Source organism: Oncorhynchus nerka, linkage group LG15, assembly GCF_034236695.1.
Source record: "Oncorhynchus nerka isolate Pitt River linkage group LG15, Oner_Uvic_2.0, whole genome shotgun sequence".
NCBI classification, from domain to species: Eukaryota; Metazoa; Chordata; class Actinopteri; order Salmoniformes; family Salmonidae; genus Oncorhynchus; species Oncorhynchus nerka.
In genome coordinates this window covers 72,008,191-72,020,645 of record NC_088410.1, presented here as the reverse complement: position 1 = coordinate 72,020,645, position 12,455 = coordinate 72,008,191, and the positions used below count along the sequence as shown (strand labels likewise).

The window sequence follows — 12,455 nt, the reverse complement described above, 5'->3', positions numbered from 1 at the left end:
CTGGAAAAACATTGGACCACTGCTACTCAAGTTTTCAAAAAGCCTACAAGGCCCTGCCCCACCTTCCCTTTGGCAAATCTGACCACGACTAGCGTCGTCCGGGTTAGGGAGGGCTTGGTCGGTAGGGATGTCCTTGTCTCATCGCGCACCAGCGACTCCTGTGGCGGGCCAGGCGCAGTGCGTGCTAACCAAGGTTGCCAGGTGCACGGTGTAGCCTCCGACACATTGGTGCGGCTGGCTTCCGGGTTGGATGCGCGTTGTGTTAAGAAGCAGTACGGCTGGCTGGGTTGTGTATCGGACTTTCAACCTTCGTCTCTCCCGAGCCCGTATGGGAGTTGTAGCGATGAGACAAGATAGTAGCTACTACAACAATTGGATACCACGAAATTGGGGAGAAAAAAGGGGTAAAAAAAAAAAATTAAGAAAAAAAAGAATGCTGTTCATTGACTATAGCTCAGCATTCAACACCATAGTACCCTCCAAGCACCTTCCAAGCTCATCATTAAGCTTGGGGCCCTGGGTCTGATCCCCACCCTGCGCAACTGGGTCCTAGACTTCATGATGGGCCACCCCCAGGTGGTGAAGGTAAGAAACAACACCTCCACTTTGCTAATCCTCAACACAGGGGCCCCACAAGGGTACATGCTCAGTCCCCTCCTACACTCCCTGTTCACCCATGACTGCGTGGCCATGCACGCCTCCAACTCAATCATCAAGTTTGCAGACGACACAACAGTAGTAGGCCTGATTACCAACAATGACGAGACAGCCTACAGGGAGGAGGTGAGGGCCCTGGGAGAGTGGTGCCAGGAAAATAACCTCTCACTCAACATCAACAAAACAAAGAAGCTGATTGTGGACATCAGGAAACAGCAGAGGGAGCACGCCCCTATCCACATCGACGGGACAGCAGTGGAGAAGGTGGACAGCTTCAAGGTCCTTGGTGTACACATCACTGACAATCTGAAATGGTCCACCCACACAGACAGTGTGGTGAAGAAGGCGCAACAGCGCCTCTTCAATCTCAGGAGGCTGAGGAAATTTGACTTGGCTCCTAAAACCCTCAAACTTTTACAAATGCACAATTGAGAGCATCCTGTCGGGCTATATCACCGCCTGGTATGGCAACTGCAATGCCCGCAACCGCAGGGCTCTCCAGAGGGTGGTGTGGTCTGGCCAAACTACCTTGCCCTCCGGGACGGTCAAAAAGATCATCAAGGACATCAACCACCAGAGCCACGGCCTATTCACCCGCTATCATCCAGAAGGCGAGGTCAGTACAGGTGCATCAAAGCTGGGACCGAGAGACTGAAAAACAGCTGCTATCGCAAGGTCATCAGTCTGTTAAATAGCCATCACTAGCCGGCTTCCACCAATTTACACAACCCTGCACCAGAGGCTGCTGCCCTATATACATCGACTTGGAATCACTGGCCACTTGAATAATGTTTACATTCTGCTTTACTCATCTCATATGTATATACTGTATTCTATTCTACTGTATTTTAGTCAATGCCACATCGACATTGCTCAATCTAATATTTATATATTTCTTAATTCCATTATTTTACATGTGTGTGTATTGTCGTGAATTGTTATATACTACTGCACTGTTGGAGCTAGGAACACAAGCATTTCGCTACATCCGCAATAACATCTGCTAAATATGTGTATGCGACCAATAAAATTTGATTTTCCCCACCCTTTTCCTTCGGACATACCCTCTAGTTTCAGCATCCTCGCTACATGTATTACTGTACCAACGTGAGACACTGCAAACAACCTGTATTGTATCATCTCTGGCGGCTTTTAGCTATATTCTTTCTTATTTCTATCATCCCACCATGATAACAACACCTTCGGGCCTAGAAGCCACATAACTGCTCATTGGTCACTGGTCAGTGAAGGTTTCAAACAATGGTTCATCTCTACTATTCCATAGGATTGAATGTAACCAGCCTATACTTGACAAAGTGTCAAACAACAAAACACCCAGCAGGAACAGATGAATGACGGCTCTCGGGTACCTAACTTTGGTCCCAGGGAGGTACAGAGTGCAAGGTTTTGTTCCAGCCCAGCAGTAACAAACCTGATTCAGCCAATCATGGAGGATGATTAGTTCATTATTTCAAACGGGTGTGTTAGTACTGGGTTGGGGAAAACGCCTGCCGACCTAGTAGAGTGAAAATTAAACAATTATGTAAAAAGTTAACAAATCTGCCTGGAGTTAAAACTAAACTTAAGTCTAGATGGTATCGCGCAATCGCATGGTTTTGGCAAGCGTTACAATACCCTTGCTGCTTGGCTACCAAAATATGCAATGAATCAGAGTTGAAGTTTCTTTATATTAAACTACCAATGACGCATTTCATTAATTCCTATCTGGTGACAAATAATCAGCATATATTATTACCATCCAATTAGAATGAAATGCAGCAATAAAGTGTAGACTGATGCTGCTGCTCCAATCAGGCCTAAAACTGCTGCAATGGGAAATGCGCACTGATGTCACTGTCTGAATGCAGTAGTTTGTTGGTACTTACCTTCTCCTGTATTCGTCTCTCTCTCGCTTGACTTTAGCCAAAACATTATACAGAGCTCTTATTTCTGGTGTGATGGTATCGATTTGGACCCCAACACCGTCCGGGTGATTCCAGGACACACCGGGCCCCTGGAGAGTCTCATAGCGCTCGCCGTGTCTCCTCACGTGCGTGAAACTCCAAATGGTACCAGGTAGTCGGGATTCAGTAGAGTCGGTTTGGACAGCTACTTCACGTGTGTATACTTGGTATCGTTGTTGCTCCAAGGCTTGCTGCAGTTGGTTCTCTAATAATTTGTTTCTCCGCTCTAGTTCATGAACCTTAGCAAGAAAACAGCGAAACCGCAGGTTCAGAGTCTTCAGTACATGGATATTGGACCCCAAATCATTTCGCAGAGCACTGGTTACCGCGCCCGACCCAGAAGTGGACATACGGCTGACAGGAACTGTATCGATCATAGCAGCAGGCGAAGTATCAAAAAAAGAGTTCATCATACTGGTATACATAAAACTGATAACCGCTGGTTTTAATGCTTGGTTTGCTAAAATAATTTAACAACCAAGCCGATCCTATTTCTGCATATCCTCCAAAAGGCCAGTTCCCCACGGAGTTTCTTATGATGTGGCTCTTTGAAATGAGATTGACAGCGCAGTTGAAGGTGATGCAACCATCGCTTTCCTCAAACCTCCAGAAAACACATGTTCCTATTGGTGCGAAGAAAAATACAATGGTATCCACAAACAGATCATCTTATCCGCTCAACCAGCAACGCTCCATCCTCCTCTGCTATACGCAGGAATATGAGACACCGTGCCTTTGATTTGTCAGATGCTGAATGCTCCCAGTTACTCCCATTCTCTCTACACTACTCTCTCTCTTTCTCTTCGCTCCTATTCACGTATCTCTCCGAACTCTGCTACCGCCGTGTGATAACACTATGCTTCTAGTCTATAGCCCTGCCTCGTCGAGGCGCCGATGGATCATGTTTCAAGCTGCTCAACTGGGCAAGGTATGCATCGCCCCTCCCATTCTCTGTCACGCCCCCTCACGAGCAAAAACAAACTCACGCGCTTACAGTACAAAAATAATAAAGCCCGAAGTGCAGAAAATTAGGGAAAATACAGTTCCCTAACATGTAATGATGGACAAATTATCCATAGAATTAGACTAGGCTACCGTTTTTGTTCAAGGTAGCTTAGTCTAATTCTAGGGATAATTTGTCCTTCATTAAATTTTGGGGAACTGTATTTTCCCTCATATTTCTGCATTTTGGGCTTCAGAGCTCCCAGTCAACCTCTGCACAAAACACAAATTGTTCAACCTTAAAATGAAGCAAAACAATATCACCTTAAAAAAAGATGACAGCGTGATAGATGGCCATCAAATGATCAAATCCATAAAGTTTGGTGTATTTGAGAGCACTAGCTGTTCCGGATGACTGTGTGATCTGCTTTCCATAGACAATGTGAGTAAGACCTTTAATTAAACAGGTTAATATTCGCAGACCGTATACCAGGACTCTAATATTTGCAGACAGAGTACAAGGAAGTGTACTCAGAGCATGCACTGGCCAGCTGGCAAGTGTCTTCACTGACATTTTCAACCTATCCCTGACCTGGTCTGTAATATCAACTTTTTTCAAGCAGACCACCATAGTCCCCATGCCCAAGAATGCCAAGGTAACCTGCCTAAATGACTATCGCCCCATAGCACTCACATCAATAGCAATGCAATGCTTTGAAAGGCTGGTCATGGCTCAGATCAACACAATCATCCCAGACACCCTAGATCCACTCCAATTCGCATACCACCGCAACAGATCCACAGATCTCTAATGCACTCCACACTGCCCTCACCCACCTGGACAATAAGAATACCTATGTAAGAATTCTGTTGATTGACTGTAGCTCAGCATTCAACACCATAGTCCCCTCCAAGCTCATCACCAAACTCAGGACCCTGTGACTGAACACCTCCCTCTGCAACTGGATCTTGGATGCCCTGACGGGCCACCGCCAGGTGGAGAGTGTGGGCAACAAAACATCCTCCACGCTGACCATCAACATGGGGGCACCTAATGGGTGTGTGCTTACTTCCCTCCTGTACTCCCTGTTTACCCATGACTGCGTGGCCATGCACAACTCCAACACATGAAGTTTTCTGACGACATGACAGTGGTAGGACTGATCACTGACAACGATGAGGCAGCCTATAGGGAGGAGGTCAGAGACCTGGCAGTGTGGTGCCAGGACAACAACCTATCTCTCAACACCAGCAAGACAAAGGAGCTGATTGTGGACGATAGGGAACGGAGGGGCGAGCATGCCCCCCCCCCATTCCACATCAATAGGGCTGTAGTGGAGCAGGTCCTCTGTGTCTACATCACTACACCCACATAGTTGTGAAGAGGGCACGACAGCGCCTCTTCTCCCTCAGGAGGCTGAAAAGATTTGGCATGGGCACTCAGATCCTCAAAAAGTTATACTGCTGCACCATTAACTTGACTGGCTGCATTACTGCTTGGTACAGCAACTGCATTGCACCTGACCATAAGGCGCTAACAGAGGGTGGTGAGTATGGCCTAGTACTTCACTGGGGTCGAGCTCCTTGCCGTCCAGGACCACTATACCAGGTGGTCAGAGGAAGGCCCAAAAAAAAAAGTCGTCAAAGAATCAACCACAAGCCATAGACTGTTCTCTCTGCAACCCCATGGCAAGCGATTTAGTGCACCAAGTCTTTCCAACAGGACTCTGAACAGCTTCTTTAAGCCAAAGACTGCAAAAACTGAAAATTGGGCCCCCTTGAACTTTGCTAAATTTTTGCCACATTTCAGGCTTCAAACATAAAGATATAAAACTGTATTTTTTGTGAAGAATCAACAACAAGTGGGACACAATCATGAAGTGGAACGACATTTATTGGATATTTCAAACTTTTTTAACAAATCAAAAACTGAAAAATTGGGCGTGCTAAATTATTCAGCCCCCTTAAGTTAATACTTTGTAGCGCCAGTTTTGCACATCGAGAGACTGAAATTTTTGCCATTCCTCCTTGCAAAACAGATCGAGCTCAGTGAGGTTGGATGGAGAGCATTTGTGAACAGCAGTTTTCAGTTCTTTCCAAAGATTCTCGATTGGATTCAGGTCTGGACTTTGACTTGGCCATTCTAACACCTGGATATGTTTATTTTTGAACCATTCCATTGTAGATTTTGCTTTATGTTTTGGATCATTGTCTTGTTGGAAGACAAATCTCCCTCCCAGTCTCAGGTCTTTTGCAGACTCCATCAGTTTTTCTTCCAGAATGGTCCTGTATTTGGCTCCATCCATCTTCCCATCAATTTTAACCATCTTCCCTGTGCCTGCTGAAGAAAAGCAGGCCCAAACCATGATGCTGCCACCACCATGTTTGACAGTGGGGATGGTGTGTTCAGGGTGATGAGCTGTGTTTTTACGCCAAACATAACGTTTTGCATTGTTGCCAAAAAGTTCAATTTTGGTTTCATCTGACCAGAGCACCTTCTTCCACATGTTTGGTGTGTCTCCCAGGTGGCTTGTGGCAAACTTTAAATGACCATTTTTATGGATATCTTTAAGAAATGGCTTTCTTCTTGCCACTCTTCCATAAAGGTCAGATTTGTGCAATATACGACTGATTGTTGTCCTATGGACAGAGTCTCCCACCTCAGCTGTAGATCTCTGCAGTTCATCCAGAGTGATCATGGGCCTCTTGGCTGCATCTCTGATCAGTCTTCTCCTTGTATGAGCTGAAAGTTTAGAGGGACGGCCAGGTCTTGGTAGATTTGCAGTGGTCTGATACTCCTTCCATTTCAATATTATCGCTTGCACAGTGCTCCTTGGGATGTTTAAAGCTTGGGAAATCTTTTTGTATCCAAATCCGGCTTTAAACTTCTTTACAACAGTATCTCGGGCCTGCCTGGTGTGTTCCTTGTTCTTCATGATGCTCTCTGCGCTTTTAACGGACCTCTGAGACTATCACAGTGCAGGTGCATTTATACGGAGACTTGATTACACACAGGTGGATTGTATTTATCATCATTAGTCATTTAGGTCAACATTGGATCATTCAGAGATCCTTACTGAACTTCTGGAGAGAGTTTGCTGCACTGAAAGTAAAGGGGCTGAATAATTTAGCATGCCCAATTTTTCAGTTTTTGATTTGTTAAAAAAGTTTGAAATATCCAATAAATGTCTTTCTACTTCATGATTGTGTCCACTTGTTGTTGATTCTTCACAAAAAAAATACAGTTTTATATCTTTATGTTTGAAGGGGGCCGAATACTTTCGCAAGGCACTGTAAATACAATGAGCTCCAAAAGTATTGGGACAGTGATCATTTTTGTTGTTGTTTTGGCTCTGTACTCCAGCACTTTGGATTTGAAGTGGTACAATGATTATGAGGTTAAAGTGCAGACTGTCAGCTTTAATTTGAGGCTATTTTCATCCATATTGGGTGAACCGTTTAAAGTTTACAAACATTTTATACATAGCCCCCCATTTTAGTGGACCAGAATTATTGGGACAAATTCACTGGTTGTGTTTCAGATGATTTGGTGGCCAAAATAAATTAATGGTAAATAATGTATCGTATTTTAGAGTAATTTTTTGTGTCAATAAGAAATTAATGTTTCTAATTAATGTGGATGCTACCATGATTATGGATTGTGCTGAATGAATCGTGAATAATGATGAGTGAGAAAGTTACAGATGCATAAATATCATAACCCAAATATCATACCCCCACTTGGCCTTAAATTGTACCAATTTGTTTTTCTCAGTTGCCCATGCTATTTCCTTTTAAATAATAAATAATATAATTTATTGTTTGTGTTAATCATGGCAGATTGATTGATTTCCAAGTTTTTGGTATACGTTTTTTCAAGATGAGTGATGAGAAGAGAACCGTCAAGCCCATTGGGTATATCACTACACCCCAAATGCCAGGTCTTGGATATGCAGACACACACACTCACACACACACTTTAACACTCACCACATGTGCTGCTACTGCTCCACATGCTGCTGCTATAGCTGTTTATCATCTATACTGTATACAGTTATGGGCGGCAGGTAGACTAGTGGTTAGAGTGTTAGACGGTTAGAGCTTTGGGCGGTTAGAGTGTTGGACTAGTAACCGAAAGGTTGCAAGATTGAATCCCCAAGCTGACAAGTTAAAAATCTGTCATTCTGCCCCTGAACAAGGCAGTTAACCCACTGTTCCTAGGCCATCATTGAAAATAAGAATTTGTTCTTAACTGATTTGCCTAGTTAAATAAAGGTAAAATTTAAAAAAATACAAATAAAACTGTTGCCTAGTCACTTTACCCCTAGCTATATGCACATAGCTACCTTAATTACCTCGTACCCCTGCATATCGACTCGGTACTACTGTAGTACTCCCTGTTTATAACCATTTTATTCTTACTTGTTATTGTTATTCGTTATTCACTGTGGATTTCTTCCTAGTGTCACTATTTATATTTTATATTTTGTATCTTTATCTTTAACTCTGCATTGTTGGAAAAGGACCCGTAAGTAAGCATTTCACTGTTAGTCTACACCTGTTGTTTTACGAAGCGTGACAAATACAATTTTATTTGATTTTGATTTTACATGTATTTTTTATAGAAGGAATCTATAACTTACTACACCCATCATATACTATTTCCCCTTGAACAATACATGACGGAGAGGGAATGCATTGTGATATTTTAAAGCTTCCCTTGAACATGATTCCCATCTATAGAGGGTCAAAGTCTGCCAAATATATGTGTGAGACAAAGACAGCAGCCTTTATTCATCTTTTCACATAATAATGATGATTACAACTGAATATTGAATAATCTGAGTAAAACAGAAAGCTGACATCTGGATCTTCTAAAAACATTTAATCTTTTGTCTGGACTGGTAGCCTACTCAAGCACCAAAACGTTATTATAAGACATAAAAGTGAAAAAATTAAGGGATATTTCACTCAAATTACAAAATTACCAATTTGATTTCCTTACCCTTTAAGCAGTCTATGCACAAGGTATGACAGCAATCCATGCTGGCACTGTTTTCACATGCTAATGTTTTAGTATTTGTGGCACATATCCCATTCAAATCATGGGACTGAGAACAACATTTTTCGCACATCATGCTCAAAACATCTATAAGTGACTTTTTTGATCTTCACAATCAATTTAGAAACTTTCAGATGATTTTGACATGATGCGCAAAAAATTATAATATCGGTCCCATAACTTGAATGTGATTTGTACCACAAATGCTAATACATTATCAAATCTATTTTTACTTGCCATTTGCCACATGCTTCGTAGCCACCAAGTGTAGACTAACAGTGATATGCTTCCCAGCAACGCAGAGAGAAAAATATAAAAATAATAGAAAGTTAATAACACAAGGAATAAATACACAATGAGTAACAATAACTTGAGTATATACACAGGGTATCAGTACCGAGTAGATGCGCAGGGGTACGAGATAATTGAGGTAGATATGTGCATACAGTAAGGGGTAAAATGACAACAGGATACAGTAGATAATAAACAGTAGCAGCAGCGTATGTGATGAGTCACACAGCCCATCGATGTGGATGGGGGTTTGCTCGGCTCTCTGTAGTCCACGATCAGCTTCTTTGTCTTGCTGACGTTAAGGGTGAGGTTGTTGTCCTGGCACCACACTACCAGGTCACTGACCCCTTCCCTATAGACTGTGTCATCGTCGCCGGTGATCAGGCCTATCACCATCATGTCATCAGCAAACTTAATGATTGTGTTGGAGTCGTGAGCAGTGAACAGTCATGGGTGAACTGGGAGAACAGGAGGGGACTGAGCACACTCCCCTGAGGGGCCCCTGTGTTGAGGTCAGCATGGCGGATGTGTTGTTGCCTACCCTCACCAACTGGGGGCAGCCCGTCAGGATGTCCAATATGCAATTACAGAGGGAGGTTTTCAGTTCCAGAGTTGTGAGCTTGGTGATAAGCTTGGCGGGGACTGTGCTGTTGCATGCTGAGCTAATGAACAACATTCGCACTTAGGTCTATTATAGGATATGTCCATATATTCATATTCATTATGATCTAAAAGTGAAAAACTGGTCCTGACCTGGATCAGCACTCCTACCCTGAGACGCTTTGTGGATATGGCTGTAATTTGTCTATGTGGGATTTCACCTCTTGCTACTGCATTTCTCACTTTAGGTTCACAGATAACGTAACACATAAACTCATCTGGCATAGAGAATTATTACACAAACCGGGCAGGCAACACCCACATAGATGGTTCTATCACTGTATCAATTTTTTTGTTAAAGCAGTACACATTGATTAACTATCTTACATTGAATCACATTTCAGAGATGCACATGCCACAGACATCTCACTCAAGGGACACTGCTGTCAATTTTGCTGTTATTGCAGCACGTTAATTATGCAAAGATGTAGCTACATGATTGACACTCAACAGAAAACTCCATAGAATAAAGAAGGAAATCATTATTTCTGTCACACAATACTGTTCTAATGGCTTTATTATGATTGCCTTGTTAATACACTTATTTGTGCACTCTTATGTTTGCAGGGTTCCATCTGCTGGGGGAAATGAGACATGTCTGTAAAGCACATTTTTCTACACGTTTAATACAGATGATTAAATAATGTATTCCTATTATCAAACTCAATATCTCATTTAAATTCAATGATGCGACAGAAAATTATCTCATAAAATGCAAGTGAATCGTGAATTATTGTCAGGCATATTTTGGACAGCTATATTCAGTAGACAGAAACACGTGGAGTCTTTTTCCCCCCTAGGTCTTGTTCTACAACGCGATAACCATGCCAAAGTCAAAGAGGGACAAGAAAAGTAGGTTTTTATGTCAGATTCATCCAGTAGATGAAGAGTATATTAAGTATAGTTTGGATTAATGCATTACTTGAGGTAGCAGTTCACTACTATAGCAATTGCAGGGGATGTATTGCATCAAGAGGTGAAAGAGGAGCCCGCTAGCTAGCTAACTACATACTCTAACCATCTAGCACCATAAGCTAATAGCAAGCAGGTTATGTTTGCAAATATGGCTATTGCTGAACATTTTTTGTTGTCCTGTAGGTATTAACCCTTATTGTGTGCCGTTTTCACTTCTCAGTTTCACTAACAAAAACAGCCAAGAAGGGTCTGGAAACAAAACAGAACTTAATAGAAGAGGTAACTATTTCTGACCATTCAATTAGTTAGTTAGCTTGTTGTTTCCTGTCTGACAATGATATCCAGCTAAAACTCTTTGACTAATAGTCTGTATCTGTATGTCCGTGGCCTTATAGTTGCGGAAATGTGTGGATATGTACAAGCACCTGTTCATCTTCTCTGTGGCAAACATGAGGAACAACAAATTGAAAGACATCAGGACAGCCTGGAAACACAGTCGGTAAGAACACTCAACACACTAGTCTATGCAGCCTGGTTCTCATTATTATCAAATGGTCAGACACCTACGTGTTATGTGTATAAATACATGTAGCTGACTAGCCAGTTTGACTAAGGTTTTTCTTCACTTTCAGATTCTTTTTTGGGAAAAACAAAGTGATGATGATCGCTATAGGTAAAGGATCAACAAGCGAGTACAAAGACAATTTGCACAAGGTATGTCAAATCTGTGATAAAGTGAGGGTCAAATTGCACAATGACACTGCAAGGGGTTCAATTAATGTCGGCCTGCTTATTTTGTAGGTCAGCAGGTTTCTGAGAGGAGAAGTGGGTGTGTTATTCACAAATAAAACCAAAGAAGAGGTACAAGAGTAAGTAGATCAATATTTTGCATTTCCATTAAATATGTACAGTCATTAGCTTGAGTCCTTTTTTGCAACGATCCATTGCTGAGACTGATTCCTTGTCCTCTGGTAGTTTCATAAGTTTTTCTCTTGATAAATGTTCTTCAGGTATTTCAGCCAGTTCAAAGAGATGGATTTTGCACGAGCAGGAAACAAGGCAGGGATGGCCTTAACACTTGATGAAGGACCCCTGGAACAGTTCCCTCACTCCATGGAGCCACAGCTGAGACATTTGGGACTCCCCACAGCACTCAAGAAAGGTGAGAATGCTTTCCTAAGTCTGTAATGAAAGGATGTCCCTAACCTCCATCTAGTGACCTGTTTTGTTGGTTTCAAATGAACTTTTTATGCTTCTGATACAAACTTCTGATCTAACCCAAGGTTTTCTTTGGATTCATTTCAAAGGAGAAGGAATACATGTTGCAATTGTTGGCTTATACCCCATTGTTTTGTCGTAGGAGTGGTGACGCTACTGAAAGACCATGAGGTGTGCAAAGAGGGAGACACACTAACCCCTGAACAGGCCCGTATTCTGGTGAGTTCTAAAGCATCCCCCAGTCTACACCTGAAACATTTTGCAAGTCCAGTTGCTAGATGGTCCGATAAATGTCTTATCTAATCAAATGAACCTATTTTCCATAACATAGAAACTCTTTGGGATTGAGATGGCTGAATTCAGAGTGCAGATCCAGTGCATGTGGAACTCTGAAACGAGCGACTTTGAGAAGCTAGCTGAGGAAGAGGCCATGCAGGAGAACGATGAGGAAGAAGGGAATGAATCTGGATAGAGCAATGGACTTCTCAGACTTGTTTTTAATACTGTGCCTTTTTTTTTAGGTGACATCAAAACAAACTACTTTAAAGTGTTTCCTACTTGCAATGTTACCCATGGAATTGTGTATATACATTTTTGTGCTTTATACATTTTTTTTTGGTCAACTCAAATACAACAGTACAAACTTACAGTATGCTGGGTTGTGTCCTATAAAACATCCCACAAAAGAAAGTTGGAATTGTTAATGCGAAGTATATCTTTAAGCTAGGCTGTAAAATCGCAACGCC

General features: G+C 42.3%; 2 protein-coding genes across 2 annotated transcripts in view; one reads left to right on the top strand and one right to left on the bottom strand.

Moving 5' to 3' along the window:
• The window catches only part of iffo2b (intermediate filament family orphan 2b), a 40,362-nt gene extending 36,880 nt beyond the window's left edge, over positions 1 to 3,482 (bottom strand). The window contains exon 1 of the mRNA XM_065001880.1: positions 2,544 to 3,482. Coding sequence (XP_064857952.1) covers positions 2,544 to 3,046 — 503 coding nt within the window. The 5' untranslated portion in view covers positions 3,047 to 3,482. The remainder of the gene's footprint in view (positions 1 to 2,543) is intronic.
• Positions 3,483 to 10,321: 6,839 nt separating this feature from the next.
• LOC115143251 (mRNA turnover protein 4 homolog) lies at positions 10,322 to 12,356 on the top strand. Its single transcript, XM_029683448.2, has 8 exons — positions 10,322 to 10,428; positions 10,712 to 10,770; positions 10,887 to 10,990; positions 11,124 to 11,205; positions 11,293 to 11,360; positions 11,502 to 11,653; positions 11,852 to 11,928; positions 12,041 to 12,356. The coding sequence occupies exons 1-8, from the start codon at positions 10,401 to 10,403 to the stop codon at positions 12,179 to 12,181; spliced, it is 711 nt and encodes a 236-aa protein (XP_029539308.2). The 5' UTR covers positions 10,322 to 10,400; the 3' UTR covers positions 12,182 to 12,356.
• Positions 12,357 to 12,455: the final 99 nt, after the last annotated feature.